General features: G+C 45.9%; 1 protein-coding gene across 1 annotated transcript in view; it reads left to right on the top strand.

Moving 5' to 3' along the window:
• LOC138468323 (exportin-5-like) overlaps nt 1-23,400 on the top strand; it is a 1,170,237-nt gene that overhangs the window by 169,572 nt on the left and 977,265 nt on the right. Inside the window, exon 6 of the mRNA XM_069608829.1 lies at nt 10,548-10,574. Coding sequence (XP_069464930.1) covers nt 10,548-10,574 — 27 coding nt within the window. The remainder of the gene's footprint in view (nt 1-10,547; nt 10,575-23,400) is intronic.

Genomic DNA, 23,400 nt, shown 5'->3' with positions numbered 1-23,400 from the left:
ATATATCGAGATCAAAACACTTTAAACAGTAGATAATGGTAAAGTCAAAAGACAGGTCATGAAAATAAAACAGTTCCCAACACTTTTCTAAGACCACAGCAAGCAAGTGAAGGCAGAGTCTACTGTAGAGCCAAAGTTCATAGGCCAGGGCCACTTTAAATGGAGTAAGGCGAAATGTGCCCAAGATCAGTGTTTAAAAATGTACTCAAGTCTTTGCTAAAATGTTCAAAAGAGGCTGGTTTGATGCAAAGGATAAAGTTAGAAGGCCTGGGGGCCAACCCAGTTGGAAAGCCAAGGATTTAAGGGTTACCTTTAGCAATCCGTGGAAAGGGAGGCCAAGTGGAACACAGTACCTTTTAAAAGTGAGGAAGCTCCAGCGGTGGCAGTTGTTCCTGGCAGCGGGTGCAGTTCGTGGTTTCGACCAGGGAAGGAGAAGATCTCGTCGAGGAGGAAACTTGGAGTCGTTGCACTGCCCAGGGATGAGATCAGCCGCGGAGTTGCTCGATCGTTTAAAAGGTGCATTCCTTTTATTTATTCGCGGTTCCAGTGGACTGAAGCTTGGTTATCCGGCCGCTGGATGCTTGGCACTGGCGATTCGACCAAGCGGCGTCCTAGAAGGCGAATGTCGAACTAGTTGTTCCCACCAGCTCAGAGGGAGAAGACTCTTACAGCAGAAGATCTTCTCTTGTCGTTGGGGGGGGGGGGGGGGGGTGGGGGGGAGGGGTGAGGTCGTTGCAGTATGGCTCCACTGGTGGTGTCGTTGTTGCAGATGGCTCGGCTTCTCCCCTCTTCGGATTTCTTCGGTCCTGTGGCGACTTCTGAAGTTCCAGTCCCAAAAGCCCTGCTTTTATGCAGAAAAACCCCCATTCAACAGCTTAGCTGTCACTCATACATGCTAAGTAGTGAGCCGGGCAGCTCACCACTGGGCCAATCAGAACAGAGTGCAACTTGGGGTGCGAAGGCAACGCAGTCCAGGGTGCCAATTCCCCCACCCACACATCCTGTGAATCCCAGACAGAGTGGCACCAGTTGGAGGGCTTCTGTGGAGAAGCCCGCCAAAAAGTGGAACAAAGGGCCCGACCTTGGTTGGAGTTACAGAGACGGACACATACGCCATTTTGCAAACGAGTTCTGGCGAAAAGACCCTACCGGCGATTTTCTATTAATTAAATAAACCAGCTGTATCTTTACAATGCACCAAAAAAGTGGTGCGTTTAAAATGAATGGGAAAATCCCATCGGAAATATTCCGGTGGAATATTTTGCGTGGTAACCACTGCCACCAGCCAGAAACTCGACAAGGGGGGGACTGGACAGTGCCCGCCTGGAAACAGACCCATGGGCAATCTAATTAACCCCTTCCAGTACTTCCACAATATGATGGTTTGTACTGGTTCTGTTCACAATTTTGGACTAATAAATCCAATGGTGACTTTACATGCCCTGGGAGACAGTAGTCAGTCCCAGGGTATGGAGTCTATGTTTGGGGGTCACTATGACACCCCTGTGTTACTGCACTGAGGGTGCTGTGTAACATATATACCAAAACAGATGATACCCTATGAAGTAGAAGACCCCATAGCCCATAAGCACATACCAAGTCAAAGACATACCTCAAATCATGCCTAAAAGTGGGAAGGAAAGAGTCTCACTCTTAGCAGGAGAAAAAACAAACCCCAAAAATCCAGCAAAGCTGCTGGGGGACTATAGGTTTGGGGAATCGGCCTTATAAGAGAATTCTCCCTAACAGTCAATGAGATGAATGAACATTACACTACTGGGTACGAAATAGATAGAAATTTTGAGATCCGAACGAAATGATAGGGGACCTGCCCTTACCTTGACTAACAAACAATTAGATTCAGCAAGCAGGGTAGTTAGTAGCAGGAGAACAGGTAGCGCGATCACGAGTTGACTGGCAGTGCTCACAGATGTTCTCCGGATAAATATTAAGGGGTTTGTAAAGAATTAGAAAAGTGGGTGTGTATGTGAATGAGTGACCTGTTTTTGGCGTGGTCTGCTTCAGAGGAGCCTGCCTGGAGACACTGGGGCTGGGGAGGCCATGTCAACAATGGCCCCTGTGTGCAAGATACCTTTGAAGTGTACATGGTGTTTTGTACCTTGGCCGTTCCCATCCGGACAGCCCCCTTGGGAGGGCACGGCTGTTAGGACTGATTTTTTTATACTCTGGCCTGGTGGACAGATGTATAGAAGGCCAACCTATATTGTGACGGGGACAACTCTGGGAAGCTCTAGCCAAACCAGTTTAAGGTAGCAGTGACAAGCGGTCTAGGCTAAGTTCTTCAGAGGGGTAAGAGTGTAAAGGGTCCACAATGAGGTCACACAATGGGATTCACAAATTGCACCTAGACAGGATATATAAAAATACTTATTAAATTATGGCCAAAACACACCAAGATACTGAATACAAGCGGGAAGCGGCTTCCCAGTCGCAAAGAGAGGCTAACTGACGCGTTTCGCCACACTACTGTGGCTTGCTCACAGTCAATATGTCACAGGTTCAAATGCACAATACAAATCAAAATACTCCTGCAAAGGAATGAATAGGTAAGTATCATACACAAAAGGTCCACAGTGATGATCCCTAGCTAATATTGTCCAACCCCAAGTTGCCTGGGGCCTTGTGCCCTATTGTTCAGGATACAAAAACCAACGATGCAGCACCCTTCTCGGGACTGGACTCGTGTCGGAAAAGCAGGTTTCGGATGGTGCGCACAGTGATGCAACAGGACTCAGTAGCCGCGGTCGGATTTTCCGGTCTTTCTCGGGTCCTCTTGGTGCTAGGACGACGACATTTCGCAGAGGGTGATGTTGCAGTGGCAGCTGAGGGTGTGCCAACTTTCAGGCAGAAATTCAGAACGGTGAGGAAGTTAACCCGGTAGCCCAAAAACAAAGCTGGTCAGCCACAGGGCGATTCCCGGGCACTTCTGAAGGCGTTTTTTTGAGCTGGGCACCGAGTAGATGTCGGGAATGGATGGTCCCTCCACTCCAGGGGTTGTAGCACCTTCGCAGGCCTACTGAAGATCATGAGCAAGACTGGGCTCCACCGGCATTGCAGCAGAAGTTGGTTGCCAGGCCTCCTTCAGTCAGGTTTCGGGTTTCTTTGCAGGTCTTCTCAGCTGGACAGGATACTAAAAGACAGGTAGGAGTTGAAACTCCCACTAGCCAATAGCAGAACTTGCCCATACACAAACCCCCCACAGTGGTCCAATCAGGAACACTGGCGGGAACACTCATGCATACCACTCAGAAACACAGAAACCAGTATATGGATTAGGGTCAGACGACCCAGCCCACATCCTGCCTGTCAAACGCACAAAGCCCTCCAGTAGCCCGCCAAAAGCAGCTGCTTTCCCGGGAACTGGAAGTCCTTATAAGGATCTTCCTGGACTCTTTATTTATTTATTTATTTACATTTATATTATTTATTTACATTTATAAAGCGCTCACACAGCCCGCAGGCATCGAGGCGCTGTTACAGGAATTGTTTTTCTTAGTTGTGTAATTGTGTTTTTTTTTGTCTTAGTTACGTATTTATAACGCGCTTAAACACCCAGAGGTTTCTAAGCGCGGACCCGGGGATCGAACCTGTTGTTGCTTCGTGTCGTCTTGCTTCCAAGACGCGCACGCTGCCGCTGAGCTATCCTCCCGGGAGGCCAGGAAAAAGGCTAAACCACAAGATGCAAAAAGAATGGGCAAAAAACCTGTGGCACAGCCACGTTTGACCAGTAGCCAGTTAGTAGCTAAACATGGTAAAGCTAAAACGAAATTCCCCAAAAAGTGGGGAAAAATCACTGCTGCCACCAGCCCATCTTTTAAGCGCATCTCGAGTAACCAAAAAATCCTTTGATTGTTCGTCTAGGGCAAAACAAAAATGCACCCCATTGTACTGCAGTGAAAGCTGCTTTGTGCAATGATAAAACAATACTTCAAGTTGCAACATAGTAACACGACTAAGGGAAACTCTGTTTCCCATTACTGATGCCTTAAGGACATATCAGTTTCCACATAACATGTGAGCAAAGGCCAGCGCAGTGAAGCTTAAGGCTTCAATGTACTGCAAAAAGTACAGGTCAGGATAAAAAATAAAAGCAAAACGTTTGGGGGGTTCCATAAAGATTGAAGGAAAGGTGCAATAAAGAGAATCTTTCCTAACAACGGCCACAGGTGCAAACTGCCATTTGATACTGGAGGGGCAAGAGGCGTGCAGAAAAGACAAGGAACACTGCTGAATGGAGACACACTTATGTGGATTGCAGGGGCGCCTGCCTTTAGACACTGGGTCTGGGGAGGCCATGTGCACAAAGGCCCCTGTGCGGAACATACCTTTGAAGTGTACATGGTGTTTGGCACCTTGGCGGTTCCCACCCTGCCAGTAGGAGTGAGCGTGTCCTTGATTCACTGAAATTGAAACAACTATTCATAAATGTTGATTAGTATTTTATTTTGTTGTTACTGATGTTGATGGCACAAATGTGCCATCATTTGTGCCATCAACATCACAATTGTTGATGGCACAAATGATTTGTATACTTCGGTTTGCAGCACAGTGTGGGAAAATCCCCTGTATGACCGGGGTCACTGGGGAATTTGGCTCGAATGGCACCAACGACACAGGCGGGTATTACTAGTCAAACGCAGTATCCAAGCCTCCGATGAAGCCACCATGTAAACACACAATAGGCGGTTGCCAGTGAATTCGTCGAAAAAAATTGGTCGACCAGACAAATGGTCGAATCAAATTGGTCGAAAACCATTTCGTCGAATTTTTTTTTTTTTCTATTTTAACCCTTTTTTTTTTTTTTTTTGGGGGGGTCCCCCCCCAACCCCCTTTTTTTCTCTAAAAACCCATTTTTTTAACAAAACGAAAACCCAAAAATAAATATATAAATAAAAAAAAAATTTCGACGAAATGGTTTTCGACCAAATTGCGTCGACCAAATTGCAGTCGACCAGTTTTTTTTCGACGAGTTGACTGGACACCACAATAGGCCACCAGCCTATAGCACCTGTGGAAGAGAAACATACAAACTGTAATTAATTGAACATAATAAGTGTATCGAACCTTAGTTGAAAATGCAATCTTGTTTCCTATGGCATAGTTGCCGTTACAAATGTTACTTCATTTATCAATCAACTTGGGCTTTAAAGTGTAGACACATTACAAACGTGAACCCATGCATTTCATATCATTTGGGGCACAGAGAAATATTGTTTCTTGGTTGTGCGTGAAAAACACTTAAGAAGACCACTATGATTTCCCCAAATCGTGAGAGATGTATTGATTTGCCAGACTACATTTATTTGGCAGTGATAGATCAAAGTTACGACAATATAGGAGACAAACATGAAATGTTAGTGGCCTAAATTACATCACATCTAGAGTACACTTACTCGTTACTTGGTTTGCAAGGGCGAACTTTTGTGCGAAGTTGGTCCATAAGCACCATCCTAATCCTCAACACGGACCTTGTGAGGCAGGCTTCCCTGAAGTCATGCAGCTCGGTAACGCCTAGCGGCTGTGTCTCATCTTCCGATATGTAGGCCAAGCATCCAGAGTTTTCTCTGCAGCAGCAGTTCTCCTCCTCGGTTGGCATGACCTTGCACTGATTGCAGGTACACCAGGTGGAAACGTCTTCCATGCGACTAGGCTCAGGCTCATGATCCGGCGATTCGTCCTCCCAACTGTCGTCCAATGCCCCATCGTTTCCGCATCTTTCTCTTTCAACTAATTCCGCATCGGAATACTCTGGCTCGTACTGACTGGTAGGGCTGTATTGTTGCCATTCTACAACAAAATCAAAATCGATAGTAATGCTAGTACTAATATCTGTTCGCACGGGATACGAGCAATGAAGATAGCTGAACAGAGCAGAAATAGTCACAGGATACAAAACAAAATGATTGAAAAAGCAACTCTGATGTTGTCTCATGAGAAGCAGACTGCTTATACTTATTGAGGAAAGAGGCGTCCAGCAATTTCCATGGAGCCATGTCATTAGCTGGTGCACAGACAGCCTTGACACGAGTTGTGCATTTGCATTGTGAAATGGGACGTACGCGTCTAGTGATGTCAGCTTCAGGGACGGGGGATATGATTTAGTGCTGCAAGGGCAGTTCTCGTTGGGGCAATGTGGCAACGGATAAGATTAGCACAAGATGGCTGCGCCCTGCTGCCTGATTTCGCATATGTAAAAGTGAGGAAAACTAAGATAAGGTGCATAGGAAATGTTTTTACAATCGATAAACGTATGCTTAAAACCACATGCCCGAACGCTCGGGACAATACTATTTTTGAGCCCACTATTCCTTTAACACGCGTGTGATAAAAGACACAAGTAAAGTTGAACTGCTGATTAGTGATTGAACTTTGAAACCAAGATCCCTTTGACAGAGTGATCCAGCGCCACGTGGGTGCTCAATCTAATGTCTCTGTAATGTAGCCAGCTGAGAAGTGGCAAAAGTGAAAGTGAGAAAAAGGTTATATCGAGAAGTAACAATTTATAAAGAATTGTGAATCGAAGTGGTCGTGCGACGGGTCAAGCAAAATCCTGCGCACAGTCGAAAGTCTGTTGGTTCAGCAAAGAAAGTTTGTTTTAAAGTAGATTAATTGGTCCGATGCTGACAGAGGGAGACTGAAAGGTTTTGTGTTAAAGTGGGTCTGGGCCTGGAAGAGTGGGACCCGAGATGAATGGTGAATCGCATGAGAAATTGTGTACATGTGAAATCCTAACAGGAAAGGAACTTTGTTTGTCGCATCAGGCCCTCTGAAAGAAGAGACTTTGAAAGGCAAAGAGACCTGGGCACAGAAGGCTCTGATGCTGAGGTTTTGAACTGCATCCTCGTGCTAGTATAGCCAGAGTGTGTGCTAAGTTCGAGTGTGCCGCCTTATTCTGTGTGCTGAAAACATGGGGAAGGGGAGCCAACGGCTCGGATATCCTGACCTATAATTTCTTGAACGCTTTTCTTTTACATAACATTGTTTCCCAAACTATTTGTATTTAGAGGTAAGGATTGGTAGTAGGTTTTTTAGTATAGGCCATTCTACTTTGACAAGACACCACTATGACTGTTATTATTTGATGGTCGTAGTTTGCTCCCATCTTTAGATTTAGGATTAGATGAGTGTTTTTCAAACCCAAGTGAAGTTCAATAAACTTCCTTGAACTGTTGTCACTTGTGTCTGTCTTACTGTCTGATGCCATACCTTTCTTACAGTACTCTGCTCAGGAACGTTGAAACAATCCAGTGAGTCACAGTTCTCCCTTGCAGGTCGAGTTAAAGGATCCGGTGATCCGCAGACTTGCCCTCCAAACCAAGGACTACTTGGAAACTGTAAGAGAACAGTCTACCTTCCCAGGAGAGTGACCCACCAGCCAGGAGCAAAGTCAACAACAGTTGACACTAGGGGCAAAACAGAGCAACCAGCTAGCAGAAAACTGTCTCATGTTGTGGGCAATGTTGGAGGAGACCCAAGACGGCCCAAACGAAGATCAGAGGCAAGGTTGTGGTGCTCTACCAACATTCTGGGTGAATAAGGCTTCCAACCTCGAGGCATTACAACCAGGGAGGCGAGACTGGGGAAAGCCCAGAACCAGTCATAGTAGTGTACATGCACTTAATCCAGTGAGGACCAGTGGAGGCCCAGCAACAAATAGAAGAAACATAGCTAAGGATACACAACGCTAAGCCCAATCATTATTCCCACGCCTGGTCCAAGAGTTTAAGCAGCAAAAATTTGTGGCAAAACCATGCAGCAATACTGGTAGATACACCAGAAAAATCCCAGTAGAATTGCAAAAGGATCATGGGCTGCCCTAGACATACTAATTCAAGCATTTACTGGCCTAAGCCACTCATTCAAGCATTTGCTGGCCTTAGCCAGACATTCAGTCACACACAAAGCAGGCGCACAAATATTTTGGCAGCCTGTTCACCAGGCTGGCCCTAAAAACCACCAAACCACTCTGGTCCACTCAGTTTGTGTATTATGATATATAGGGGCTAGAGACCAGTCTACACCAGGACAAACCACTATAGAGAAGTGCAGGCTGGACTCAGCATGAGTCCATATTTGCACAGACCATTTAAGGCCTACCTTGTGGTTTCACTAAACAAAGCAATGGCCTGAAAATAAATGAGTGAGATTAAGACGTAAACAAAAAAATACATTTATTCCCCAATAGACACCATGGATGTACATTGGGCTACTAATGCAGTAAGATCAGCTGCACCGCTGCTAAAGACAAAAGTACATTCTAGCCGCCACAAGCCTACTGTACAAAACCAATGTAGGGTGATAGAATCACACTGGGACCAAAATGTGGTGCTTATAAAAGTCCTTTCCTGGGAGCCATATGCCATAGGACAAAATTGCAAAAAGGGCTGACGTAGCAAGAGAGACCTCAGTAGAAACCCCTCCAACAACAAAATAGTCGGTGTACTTCAAACCAAAAGATCGTAAACCAAAATGTTAGAATGAGAGACCTCAGTAGTCCCATGTTACGGCCAGCAAAACCCCAAACATTGAATTCTGCTCTACCATTATGACAAACCGATATCTGCCCTGCAGGTGTAAAAGGATGAGTAGAGACCAAAGCACGTACTCAGATGTTGCAATTCTAAAAAAACAAAGTGAACACAATGGTAAAAAGGCACAGCTAAGAGATATACAGCCTTTGCCTTTTGTGGTAACAGGGTCAGAGGGAAGACTATACCCTCAAGAGGTGTGTGAATGTGAAATGGTAGCAACCCAAGTAGCGAAGTCCAACAGTCCAAAATAAAGGAAGGCCCAATCCAACTTCTAAAAAAATAGAAATACTTTAAATAGACAGCACTACAAAAACCCACCCCTGCAGAAATGCAAAATGGACTAGCGGGGCAGTTATTAGACAATACCTTTGCAGTGTCTTGGTGGTACGACAACGGCGAACCAGGGTTCTCAGTGTTGTTTGGCGGTTCAATTCAGTTCAAAGTGTGGTGGTCACAGTGACACAGCAGCAACCAGACGTTGAGGCAGGGTCAAACTGAAGAAAGCTGTGGTTCAAAGCGATGCAGATCGTGGATGTCACCATATTCGATTTGCTGGTCGAGGTTCGACAGCAAACGCGCTGATGATGGGATGTGCAGGCGAGTCTGTTCGATGCAGGGTTTAAAGGATACAGAGAACACCAGCGTCGGTTCAAGTCTCAATTGAATTGATGATGAAGAGGCAGGTGGCTTAAACTGCGGTTTGAGTGATGCAGGAGCAGCAATGCTGTTTTGTTTGATCCGAGGCAACGACTCTCTTCTGCTGGTGCAGGGCAGCAGCAGACTTGTTCAAATGAGCACAACTGCAGTTCGAGGAGTGCCATAGGCACCCCCAAAGGGTACCGTTTGTTCGATCGGGTCAAACTGGCTCAAGTCACGGTTTGCATTGGTTCAGCAACAAAATGGCAAGAGTAGTCCTTTTCTCAGGCCCCCAAAAAAGGGGGAGCTGGCACACACCTGTAGGAGTCCTTATGCATGGCTGAACTGGGCCCACAGAGCTGAAAAGTGTGATTTCAAATTGGCGTGGCTGGGATAATTATGAGAGCTGCTAGGCACCCCACTTCAAGCTCAAATATATCTTCTATTTACAGTTTAACATGCCACCAGAAAAGCATTCTCTTGATGTGTTTTTTGGAACAGAGGTGCATATCTTAAATGCAGCCCCTGCCCTGCAGATACTTGGCGTCACTGCAGCTGTAAAGGGGGCACCTGTGACCGCTCAACCTGCTCTGTGCCCCTAGAGAGCAGGCACTGCAGATCAGGGTATGGATTCAGCAGGGCACATGTGCACACTATGCTTTTGGCATGGAGGTTATGAAAGGATGACCCGGTTGGCAGGTCACCCTTTTTGAGAGGGAATAGCCCGCTTCATTTTTGTATCTAATAAAAATAAAAAAGCCAGGGCTTCTACACCCTTCTAGATGACATTTTCTCACAACCATGTACTAAACCCAAATATGTCCTGCTTAACAATAGTTATTCGGTCTTGGCTACCTCTAGATCCTTTGTCGCTATACGACGGATGTTTTACTTCCCAAAATTGAAAAAGGTGTTTGGGTAGATAGTTTTGGGCTTTATTTGACCACTTGGAATCAAGAAGTTTAATATGTCAAATTACAAGAGCTTTGAGACCTTTTTATTGGACTAACCACAAATGGAATTGTATGTTAAGCTGGTTCTTATATTTGTTTATGGTTGCACACGCTTTAATTCTTCAGGTAAAACCTGCCGTCTCTACATTTGAAAGCTGTGGTATCTTATCAAACAATTTTTGCATATTTCTTTTTGGACTGTGCAAGCGCAACAATAAAACTATACTGGTTTATGTGTAATCTTTAGTTAATTCCTGTTATGACCAGACGAGCAAGGTTTTGGCCCACACAGATTAGTTTGTCAGTGGTTTGGAGTAAGTAGATATGGCTCCTCTTTCTTCGTGTGCCGTCAACGTTGATTTCTTGTATGCCTTTACCCTCTTACGTTCTTCTTTTTCTTTTTCAGAAAACAGATCCTGCCCAGGAGTCGCAGGTAAAAATATGTGGAAAACATTTTTAGAACATAAAAATTCTTAGCGTTATAGCTAATTTATTTCACAGTTGTACATGCTAAACTACATTAAATGTCAATGTAATGTTAAAAAGCTCCAGTGTTAGTCCAATTTAATGTTAGACGTGTTCTTCATTTTGTGCTTAATCTATATCCATTGATTATCCTCTGTCTCTGTCTGCCTTTTGCAGCACTTTTCACCTTCTGCATGAAAGATTTCAGCCGAATGATAGCCTTACTATCTCCCGAACCCCAAGGACTTTCATTGAGGTCTCTTGATTGTGAAGAGGTTGCAATAGAAGCATCCATTAAGTCAGCACATATGCCACCACTCTTTCCTCTTTACTGCTTATTGACCTTTGTAACTAGACCTCCTGGGCTATAGACTGTTACCTTTCATGCATTTTTATCAAGATTATCTAAAGTAATTATTTTGTACTTGCTCTCCTTCCTTATTTGGAAGGCCTGAACATTTGGCAGTGCAATCCTACCCGCGATGTAGGCATTGCCAGATCCAGATCAGTTGTGCAAGAAGGAAATAGGATGAAGAGCATTAGAATTCCCATTGGTAAGATGGATTTTCAGAGTCTGCCCTGTGGTCAGAATCTGAGAGGCCATGCTATTCTAGTGAACAGGGGAATACACTCCTGTTTAGCCAAACTGTTAAGTTAGTGTGACTGAACAGCAAGGCTAAGACTTATGAGGGTGTTAGTGGTGAAGGGAGTTAGGGGAGTTTAAGTCTACAAGCAGGTGACACTCTATAAAACTATCCCTTGGTATACAGGCCCAACTCTTAGTATAGGCCTGTACTACTCAAAGGTTTGGTAGAATGGCAGAGCAGCTAGGCTTATCCTATGGGGAGGATGTGCGCCGTCAGGAATTACAATGAACTCAGTAAATGCGTAGTCCTATAGAGACTCTCGGACACTTGAAGTTATAGTAAAAATATGCATTTATTTTATATACACAAGGCAAGGTAAGGACATACTATTTATAATAACCAACACACAAATAGGAAATATAAGCAACACTTTTTCAAGTGAATGCTTCAATAATAGTGGCTTTCACCAGCAATGAACACAGTACAATGACACATCAAGTCACTCAGACAATGTTCTGTTGTAGGGGAAAGGGTTATTCCGCACTAGCAACAGCAATCTGCTACTTTGTGATACTTTTCAATGAGTCTAATACTTTAGCAGTCTATTCCCTAACTAGTTAATAGTTCTTCAAAGTCAGTTGAGGGGTGCAAAGTACTTCAGTTACTTTCATGTAGAATGCTTTAGTGGAATAAAAGTTAATACAGACCTCAGAAAGGACTCCCTATAGGTGCACAAGCTGTTAGCCTGGCCAAGGAGTATGGGTGAATACCCAACATCTGAATATAGCACTCTAGTTACACAGGAGTGACAATTTGGTTTGTGGTAAGTACTACCTTCAGACCCACAGTATCTTAGGAGTATTGAAGAAGATGCAGCAGGATTCTTATCTGAGCAGCAGTGGTGGACCCGGTCTCCTGTTCCTTGGTCGTGGTGATGAAAAGAAGGGACTCTGGAACATGTCACAGCAACAGTCATGGGAAAAGACCCTCAGCAAGGGATTCTTCAGATCCCACGTCAGTCTGCGGTTTTGGTGCCTTTTTACAAGCTCCAACAGTGAACGGTTACCGCCTGGTCAATCTGCCTCGATTCTACAGTCCTGCACTCTGGTGAGGGGACTTTGAGGAGGGGGATCTTGCTTCTGGAGATCCAACTGGAGCTCACCAAAGTTCTGGGAGGATTAGTTCAAGGGAAGACGATGCACTGCAATTTAGTTGGAAGTCCCCTGGTATTGGCAGTTTGCAGCCCTGGAAGGTCCCAGCATGTCGGGAGATATTTCGTTCTGCAGGTCGTCTTATGGCTAGTTGGTCCCACCAGCCAAAGGGAAGGAGTCATCTTCTTCAGAGCTCCTCTGTCGATTAGAAAACGGGGTCTCTTTGCGGTTACTGGAAGGGTCTGCTGGTGTCTCCGGTCATCTTCTGCTTCGGGTCTTCTGTTTCAGTGGTCGACTTTCCTTCTGCCTCAGGAACCTCACCTTTTATCAGGATTTCCCATTCATTCCTTTGCAAACTTTCCCTGCAGTTTACAGAAAGGGGTGGGCAGCTATTGGGACAGTCAGCTCCCCCACCCCCGCCCAGTGGGAACTGGTTTCATTCAGGCACATCAGCAGACAAAGGACAGGGGAGTTCTGGACTCCTCCCCTGCTTCCTGTCCTCGCAGACACTCTGGATCCTTGGCAGGCTGCACAAAGGGATCCCACCAAAGGCAACACTTGCATAAAGATATACTCCTCCCAGGATGTTAGAAGAGGTGACAAAGAACATCCACACAAGAAATGGCGAACAAAGAAAGGAGCCACCATGCTGGAACATAGGTGACCCTCTTGTGCACAACCGAAGCTGTGAATACAGCCTGCAGTGGAAAATTTCACAAACGTCGGTAAAACACGCCCTCTGCCACCAGCCATGCCTATGGGGTTGTCACTGTAACCAAAAGGTTACAGGAGCAGAGAGAAGGGGGATACTAGGTATTCCCTCAGCACTCCACATAAGGTGGGATGTGCTGATCTCTCAAAAGTAAAAGTTTAAGTAGGATAAAAAGAATCCCTCTTTCCTTAAGAAGAGTAGCTTTTAAGAAAAATGACAGAATAAAAAATAACCCAAAGGGCCGTCGGCAACAGTGCTGTGTGCTGCAAACGTGAAACACAGATGCCTTTTAAGAGATATGGAGGAAAGCAAGACTCAGTAACGTAAGGTAAAACCTAAGGAACAGAGTTCCCATGGTTAGAGCAAACAAGAAGGAATGAGGGGAAAAAGGGCTCCCCTCATTCAGGAGAACAAGAAAAAGGTCCAGAAGTCCAGCGAAAAGTGCTGGGGCGTCTCACTAGGAGAGGGGTTTAAGCATAACACTGAAAAATCTCTCTAACAAAGGGTTCAGTTAGCATACAGAGCACTCTTAATACAAGTTAGGCAGAATATATAAAAATACAGCTGTATTTATGTAGGCATTAGGCAACGCTTATCAAACCACGCGTGAGTAAATCACTATTCTGGAGAGCTGTAGAACCTGCCGATTGTGCAAAAAACTTGACTGTATCAAAACAATCAAACTTTTACTATTTGACTGTAACTACAGGACATGTTAATCATAGGTGTGTTGGTCAATTCAAAGACTTTAGTGTCAGTGAAAGAGATGATATTCTTTGGCCGGATTTAATGGTTGGAAATAGTATAACAAAACTGTTGGCTCTATATAGGATGTTAGTAGAGGTATTTGAAATGTTAGGTATTTAAATGAGATGTATTGATTTTATTTCTCCAGTTTTTAACATTTGAAAGTGTGAATTTTATGTGTTTGTATATTTTGTACCTCAAGGAGTGAAAAGGTTTTATATTTTAAATCAACAAACAAATGAAAAATAAAAAATATTTCTGATGCTTGTGAATCTGCTTAGAATCACATGCACTGATATGTATATTCTCCTTGGGATGCTCTGACAACACTTTAAGCACAGTAAGATCAAGTTATAAAACACTAGGACAGCAAGCGCAGTGAAGAAAAGACAAAGGTAAGTATTTAAATCAATTAGAGAATGCATTAATCTAAACGAATGGAGTTAAAACAGCAAAGGCATGCCCCTAAACGCTCGCACCAGAAAAAATACAACCCGCTAGGGAAAAAAGGCCAAGATATTCTTGCAAGGATAACAAATTGTACAAAGAATAAGTGTGCCAGCAAAGAACTCTGCTGCCTAGGAACATTCTGAGCAATAAAGGGTGCAAGCAAAAGCTTAAAAGGGGACACAACGTCATTTATATACAGTAAAAACCCGCGCGGCTGGTTGTTGCAACCTTTATACATGGTTGGCCTACTCCATAGGGGCGGCCTACTCCAAAGGGGCTGCCAGGCCATTGTTTCCAGCCCTGTCCGTCTCCCATCACGTGGGGGTCTGAAGGGCTCATCGTCTACAGGGAATTAAGGCCAAAAGAGCAATTGGCTACATTTGAAAAATAGTGCTACTCTATCATTATACAGTGCACCTGGCATGCTAAATGAACTATCACTGGGGTAGTCTCGAGGTCACACTAATCCACATACACACACTTCACTCATTCTGATCACGTTTTTTGGCTTCCAAGTCTTCCACCCTCGCTTTGAACTATAATGTATTCCTCCTTGTACCTTGCATTACAAATCATGCCATTGTGGGAATAAAGGAATAAAGGTTGAATGATCATACTTTTAGATCTTTTGGGTTGAATTGGTTTATGGTTGGTGGTCTGGGGTCAACTGGTATCTTGGAATTCGGGGTTTTAGGATTGGGAAATTTACATAGGCTATAGCTCATGGTTGGCTGGGTGGGGGTCAGAGGCATGCTTTGTCCTGTGTGAGATAACACATACACCACGGCCCCTGGTTCTGTCTCGTGGCCTTGCAGGGCACATTCTTTCTTGGAACAACATATTAGCAACAATTCTAGAACAAAAGGGGTTTCTGTGAAGAATGCAGCATGGCCTCCATCAGCACTTGGGCCTATTCAGATTTCCTCATCATGTTTGCGGCCTGTGTTTAATACTCTGAGTGCAGGCCCTATGCTTCTGCCATAGTTACAAAATGGCGACTGTTTATATGTGCTGTAAGGGAGACTTCTCAGAAATGTAGAGACCCCCCCAGCTCCTTTTGCTGCTGGACTTTAGGACTTTTATTTCTCCTGTAATTTTAATCTGCTTTATTCTGAATTTCTTTTGACTTTGGAGTCCGACAAACTCCATAGGCGTCATCTTTAAATTGTGACAGCACCTTCAGTGCAATGGCACAGTGAAGTCTCTTACATTTCCCAAAGGTTTAAATACCTTTTCTTGGTGAAACTACAGTTTCCAAGAGCAGTAAAGTAAAATTGACTTGACTTACATTTTGTAACTTTCTAGACCCAGCACACACTATCTTACCATAGGGTGCTAGAGGGGTTACCTAGTATCCCCTGTGTCTAGTTTCTCATGGAACAGTTTTGTTACCCTTTCTACAATTAATGGCTGGTGGCAGTGGTTTACCTTTTACTACCATTGTGTTTTTACCGCTGTCTGCGTTCGCAGCCACGGTAAGGCACCGATGGGTGCCCATTTTCATCAAAATGGCCCAGGTCTTCCTTGTTCACCATTTGTTGTCGGAAAGGTCCTTCTTGAGATTTACTCTGCGTGCCAATCCAGGTTTGGTCCCTTTGTTCATTTTGTCTTTGACAGGAATCACCAGTGAAGCCCGCCTCTGGCTCCACTATGTCTGGCAGAGGCAGGAAGTGAGGGACGTGCCTAAAACTCCCTGTGCTTAATACCCTTGGTTACAGGAATGCACCCAAAGGTGCTTGGCCGGCTGGCAGGCCGGGAAGGACAGCCACCCTGCTGTGTGACTGACAGCTAGGGTGGAATGAATGGGAGAAACCTGCTTGGAAGGCAGAGTCGACCACTGGACGAAGGAATCCGAAGAACAACTTGGAAGAGACGCCTGCTGCAACTCCTGGACCGTTGATTTGCCCAGTGAAGCCCTGCTGCTGTGCTGAAGCTTCGAATTCGCCTAGACTAGGAAAGCCCTGCAAGCACGACTTCTCCCTTTGAGTTGGTGGGACAATCAATTCCAAAGTAAGCCCGTCTGGACATCCTGTCGAAGATGGTTATACTACTTCTGCTGCTGGACCCGAAGTGCCAGGGAGAGGAACACCAGATTGTGTGCGTTGCTTTTAAGTAGGACCCGAGCGCCAGGAAGATTCTCCGGACTTCCCTGATGCAGGGTTGACCAAGCCTGAGCCACCTCAACAGAGTGCTGGACCCCAGAAGCAAGGAAAGTCTGAAGTGGTATCCGAGAACCGCAGTGTTGCTGTTTGTTGTGAGCGAGGAGCTGAAACGCTGAAGAACCGCTGAATCGAAGTTTGCCCATTACTGCCGATGACCTTCCCATTGTAGAGCAAAAGTCCCCAGACGTCCTCGCTCTTGACCCCACGACTGAGGCTTAAGCTTGTTAGAACTCTGCTTCCCACTTCGCAACCTCTGCATCCAAAGCCATCAATAATGTATATATGCAATCTTGTAATGTAAATATATAACGCTGTGCACCTAAGAAATGCGCCCAGATGCCCAAGGGCTTGGTGCGCTTTACAAATAAACAAAATACAAATATTGAGACCCTCTCCGGACAGATATCTGCTTCAAAGATTGTGGTGGCTCCGGCGGGTCCTTTTCCTTTCTTCTTCCCCTGCAACTGCGGCGGGCAACCTCTTCTAATAGCCTGCACCTGAGAAGACTTTATATATTCAAAAGTCCCGCTCAGGTGTGGGTCATTAGAACCACTAGACTTCACCTTGCAATTTAGTGCCTCCGCGTCCCTTTTCCTCATCCCTGTACTTGGGGCATTATGGGACTTTAAGTCCTCCATGTTCTGATTACCCCTTTTCTTCAAGCTACAATAGGCCATTACGATTGTAGGGTCTCTAGGGAAGTTAGCAAAGTGGTTCTCACAGTCCTCCTGACCAGATATGCCTCTCATGTGATCCTCCCACAGAACACCACCCCCACCGACAAGCATCAGTCTTTCCCTGGCCACACGAGAAAGGTCCCAGTCCAGGGTTTCTGGGATGATAACCTCTGATTCATCACATTACCCAGGCTCCTCTTGCTCTTTTCTCCCATACTCTTACACTCCTCCCCTTGAACTTCTCTCTACATGCTTTCCCTTCCTCCTCTTGGTATTCTTCACACCATTTGTACTTCGGTTCCTTTTCTGTCCCTCTGCTCTCCCTCTCTCCTCCCTTCCTCTACCCTCAGATGATATTAACTGCTACTCTCCTCCCTCTTTGCTCCACTCCTCCCACAGTCCCCGTCCTTTCACGCTCTCAATCACACCCCCTATAGTCTCACTTACAAATTTTACATGCACTCACACTCAAGTACCACTTTCTTTCAACAACTAATACCTCATCATGCACACTCACTTTAGAATTCTCCTCTACCCTCTGCTGCATCGTCCTTCATCCACCTGGTATCTTGGTCCTCTTTCGCCTCCTTTGACCTCACCCGAACAACCCCATCTGACCTGGAGTCTCCTCACCCTTTTATCCTCCCTCTGTCCCCTCCATTGGTTCCACCCCCTCTCCAATACACCGCAGTCAGCTTGTTCTCCGGAACCTCTGGCTTCCTTTTCCCCATGGGCCAGATTACAATCATCAGAAGACATATTATGGGCCTTAGCACTGCCCATATTCTGTAAGCGGGTCCAACAGTCTTTGGACATGGCGGCCCACTATAACCAAGTACTTTTTGGAGTTTGTATCCCGATTAAGTGCAGCATCTGGACTGCAGCTCTAAAAATGCACAGTGCTGCTCCACTCGTCACTGCTTCTCTTTGCTGAGCTGCGGTTCAGGTATTCCTTGCTAAGCATCCTGGTACATGTAGTTCTAGAAGAAAAAAGACTGGCAAGCATTGTGCGCAACAGGTATGCAGAAAGAGGCTGTGGTACTAGACCTATACAGCCAGGCACACCTAGAATGGAAAGACTGGGGCCCTCCCAACTCCTACAGCCCATCTGTGTAGGCGCTGCCCCTCTGGGGCAGGACTGGATCTGGGAAACCCTGTGTTAGGTCCCTTTCCCCAGGTTGAGAGCGGTCTCCATGCCCTCTTGATAGGGTCAGGTGCCTGACCCAGTTCCAGTATGCGGTCATGCATTTGGGGGATTGGGGGGGATATGGAGTCTCCTTATGTGGAAGTGGAAGGACTGACTATACAGGGGCAGCCAGCATTGAAGTTTTCTTATATTGACGTAGCATGATTTTCTGGCATCATCGGCAAAGCCAACATGATTTATGTCCTTGCCTGGAATACTGTAGTTCTGTAAAACTTTTATTGCATTGTGAAGGAATCAAGAAGCAAGACACAGACAACCGATTCAAGTTCAAACAAAAGGTTTTTATTAACTCAAATGTCTGGATGGTGTAAGGCCTGACTTGCCCTATACTAAGGTGGGATTTCCCAACCTAAATAAACTAAGGATAGTCTGAGTCAGTACGTTCAACTTCAGTCTGTCTGTCCGTCCAAAACTTACCCTTGCAACTAAAGATGAGCAATGCATAGGGTTGGCAGCGCCAAAAGTTCAAAAATAAAGTTCTGAGCTGCTTCCAGCTCTGGCCTGTTTCAGCTTCCCCTGCCACAAGTTCAAAATAGTTCCACAAAGAGCACAATCAAAAATCTCAGAAGCCTCTTCCCCAAGTTTGCCAAAGATCCAGGATATCTCCGGGTTCCCTTCCCCAAGATAAACAGTCTCAAATGGTTCAAGTCTCTTGAGATTCACCAGTTTTACACAGTTCCAACTGGTACTCCTTGTATCAAAACGAATGCTCTCCTTCGCTGTAGCACTATATCACACAAACTTATACTTATACTTCTCTCGGGGCTCCTCTTGGCTCTTTCCCAGGTTGGGCTAATCGGTCTAAGCGTAGTTGTCGGACCACACGGTCCACCGCATGCCATGCACCCGACAACCCTTGACACTTTGTGATGCTCTTAATCCTTCTGAAGTAACCTTGATTTCCCACCTAGCACCAGTGTCAACACTTGACATTTGCTGTGGTTCCTTTCTGGTAAGAGGGGCTAGATCACCATTTGTTTATTGGAAGTCAATAGGCTGCAGGTGCAGGTAGTTTGCCTAACCCTCATAACAATTAGGACATGCCTGATCCTTTATAGGCATCTTCCTTTTAGTACTAACGTGGTGATACTGACTACAGGTGTGCATTACTCCTAGTCGCCTCTTCCTCGTCCCAGTTTTAAAGGGATACACTAGTGTGTGTGTGTGTGTGTGTGTGTGAGAGGTATGGACTGACAAAACCCTATGACGGAAGTGGGAGGGTAGGATTCATTCTCATAGGGAAAAGGGGGTACCATGTCTCCCCTGCAGACATCCTCTACCAACTCCCCAAGGTCCTTCCACCCAGGTGATCCTCCCTCGTATATCCTCCCTCAGAGCAGGATACAAGAGTTGGCCTTTCCCTGGCCACCTCGGAGGAGGATTCTGGGGAAAAAGGAAGTGAGGACACCCTCGGGTTCCTCACATACCTTTCCCCTATGAAAAGGACCCCCTGCACAAAGGACATATCTGCTTTGACCTGGGGTTCCCCTTACGAAGATGTTCACTTTCTCTGAGTTGTTTTCCTTTATTTGTGGGTCAGATAGTTCTTTCGGACAGGGAGGTGACCCGCAATTTTATTTGGGCTACTTGTGAGGCTCATTTCTCAAATTGGGTTAGGTTACTTCCCAAGACTAACCGGGCTGGCAAGTTGGGAATCGCGGCCATAGTCGGATTAATCTTTCTTCCCAAGATGTTGATGGGTGTCTCTAGACATGTCTCTGGACACAACCTACTTTTTCTTCCCCAATTCTCTTCTAACCCTGGGGAAGTAAATCTGTTCTTATTGCACTCCCAGTATATTTGGGCTCAGATAGTTCTTCCTTCCAAGGTATTTGATAAGGAGTTTTCTCGTCTGTATAACAGAATGTTTGGGGTCTCCAATATTTGGGTTTATACTTTCAGGTGGCTGGCTCTCTAGATTGGGTGTTTGTCAAATATCAAGAAACCGGTAGTTGAACTCGTAGTGTAGTAGTCGAGTTCTCCCTACCAATGTGCCCCTTTGTACATACAAAATAAGTACCAAGGAACCAATTAATCAAAAGATGGAACAACAGACCGGACTTCCGTGGAGGCAGGAACAGCGTAGGATGCAGCGAAGGACAACGTAATTGATTCCCACAAAAACTAGAGAAATTACAGAGGTAAACAGGTTTAGGATCGTAATCGCGAGAAAACGGTGAACAAGTACAAGATTAACAGGACAGAGTTCAGAAGCAACTTACCAATAGTGCGAAGAGTTATGAATTCTTCCAGAAAGGTATACTGCGCAACCCAATCTAGCCCTGAAACCACGATGGCACGAGGATGCCTAAGCGGGTGCAAAAGGTCTCTAGTCCAGTGCCTGTCCCAACGGAACGAGGATGCCTGTCGACTCTAGCACCAAAATAGCCAGTCTCTAGTCCAAGCGCAATATAGTGGGTCAAGCAGTTTCTTTCTGGCAAATGAAGGACTCCTTCGCAGCACTGTCCACCACACGAAAGTGAAGTAGACAGAAGTGGGATCTCCTGTTTCGGATGTTTGTATCCAAGGTGCAGCGTGAGAATGTCAACACGCTGATAAAAGAAAAACACACGGCAAGGTGAGAGAGTGGTCAAACGTTTCGGGTCTGGCAACTTGGTAGCGAGGTGTTCGTTAGAATCCAAAAGGCAAAGCGTGGGCAGGGTTCGTTCTGGGTTGTTCTGTTGCTGGCAGCGTGGTAACCAATCCGAGAGACAGAAGAGAGGTCGTAAGCGTTCCAAGTAGCGTGTTGACGATAAATGATTGCTGAGGATGAGGTTAGAACAGGTAGTAACACAGGCCGAGGTCGGTAACAGGAAGACTTCAGAAGGAAATAGGATGGGGCGAGGTAGGTAGATACAAGGACAAGAAAGTACCAAGCAGGTACTCTGGAGCGTAGCCTAGATTCCTAAACAAAATCGGAAGCGGCGAGTGCGGCAACCCGGAAGCATTATATCGGGTCACTGCGAACTTGCCGAAGCTCCGCCTCTCCGAGATTGAGTCATGTGACGAACATGGAGCAGACGCCATAGTAGCCATGGCATGGCAACCTTGCGGAGTGAGATGAAAAAAAACGAGAGCGAGTCCAGGGTAAAGCATGATGCGAATTACTAGCAGCAGATGATGTGGTAGCAGCATCTGTTTTGGGGAAAGTGGTTTTACTCCAACATTCCTGATTTCCGTGGTAAATCTTGACAGTGTAGAGGACATTGGCATAAACAGGTTTGGTTCTCTTTTCCCTAATTTGCTCCTTATAGGGTTTCTCCCTAGATGGTAAGGGAAGGGGATCAATCCTATTCAAAGGACGCCTCTGTTACGCTCACCTGGCTCCCACAGGGGCGTCGATTGGAACTGGACAGCTGCGGCCTCCACCAATGTGACGCGTAGTGCCGAGATGACGGACTGGACTGGCCCACCTAGCTTCGTTTGCCCCGTAGGAATATTCTTCTGCAAATGGAGAAAGGGAATTAACCACCCGTGGAGTTGAGCGTTAACCCTCCCCCACTCCCCACTGATCTCCTTTGATGTCCCCTCTTATAGTCTCACCTGATGGTTTGGAAAGATGAGCTCTCCATCCTCCATTGAGCGCAGGGGCGCGTTGATAACCAGTTGCTTCACTGGCTCCAAGGAATTGGTGAGTTCCAAAACAATATCGACTCTGAGATTCCCGGCAAGACGCCGTAAGTATGTAGTTCGTAAGAGTTCAAATGTCTGACTTTCACTCTTGTCCGATTCCTTGCAGGTTGCAGCTTGACCCTAGTGAAGAGTTCCTCGTGGCAACCGGTAATATTCAGGTAAGGATTTATCCTATCCAACACAGTTCGATAAATAATGTCAATATGTAACCTGTTGCTTTCTCCCTTATTCGGGTGCTGAGAGAAAATATGAAGTCTCGGGGAATAATGCCTCTGGCGGTAAAATCAAGTAAGTCTGTTGTGGTGAGGAGGTTTCCCTTTGTTTGTCCCTTTGTTTCACCTTGCTGTCCTTTGTTTTCCCCTTAGGGGCCGGGGTTCGGCGAGGATGCAGTGGAAGCTGCGCCGACCCGTGAAGAGGAATAGTACCCCGGTGGTAAAATCAGGTAAGTGTATGGGGGTAACTAATATTGCCTCTGTGTATTCCCTTGGCTCACCTTGCTGTTCTGGTCTTCCTCTTAGGTGCCGGAGTGCGGCGGAAGCATGCAGAAGGATGCGGTGGAATGTGAAGATGCTGTGAAGGCCGGTGAGTTCAACGCGGCTCTGCTGCAGGCGAGGCGACGCACATAGAATAACTTCTTTCTTCCAGCTCGAAGGCGCGATGGATCGGGAATTCAGGTAAGGATCAAAGGTATTGCTCTTGTTCTAACCTTTTCTCCTTCTCTCCCCTTTTTCTAGGAGCTCCGGACTCGAGGCGGGCGTGGCAGAAGACTGGATGCAGACTTGCAGGCACGGTGAGCGTTACGGTGCTGGATGCAGAATAACGCGAAGCGTGTGCTGCTCTTCGGGCGTGGTTTAAATAGCCTCCAAAGTAGTCCCAGGTAAGTATTTCTCCCCAGCCCCACCCGAGTAAAAAAAAATAGTCCCTTAGGTAAAGTAGTCCCTTCCAAGCCTCCTTTGGCTTGGAGCTCTTGCAGCATGGTCTGCATCAGGTAAGTTTTAATCTAGGAGCCTGGCGCCATAGGCGCCAGGACTGCACCCAAATAGCCCCTAGCAGGGGTTGTTGGGTTTGCTTAGTATAACTTGATGCCTGCTTCCGGGGTTGCTGGACTTGGTCTGGGTCCCCGGGGCTAGGCATCATGACAGCCATCTTGTGGGGATGACCAATTTAGTTACAAGAATAGCATGGTTTTTGATCTGGGGTGGAAAGCTCCCAATCTTCTTTGATTAATGCTCTATCTTCTAGTGAGGATTGAATTCCTTCGGATGAGGAGTCAGTTTTAATTTCCAGCAGAGATGGGGATTCAAAGAATGGTATCTCTGCATTTCCTTCTCTCCTTCTGGAAGCTCCAGCATCTGGATTTTTATTAATGGATTCGGCAGGGGTTCCCAAGTCTCGTGGTTGTACTAGGGCTGGAACCTCGTTTTCCTCTAGTTTCAACTCTAGCCCGTGGTGGTACCTAGGTATCTCG

This window comes from Ambystoma mexicanum, chromosome 4q (genome assembly GCF_040938575.1).
Source record: "Ambystoma mexicanum isolate Mex_15411 chromosome 4q, UKY_AmexF1_1, whole genome shotgun sequence".
Taxonomy (NCBI): domain Eukaryota; kingdom Metazoa; phylum Chordata; class Amphibia; order Caudata; family Ambystomatidae; genus Ambystoma; species Ambystoma mexicanum.
Note: the sequence above shows the minus strand (reverse complement) of the source record. Positions and strands in the feature narration are given on the sequence as shown.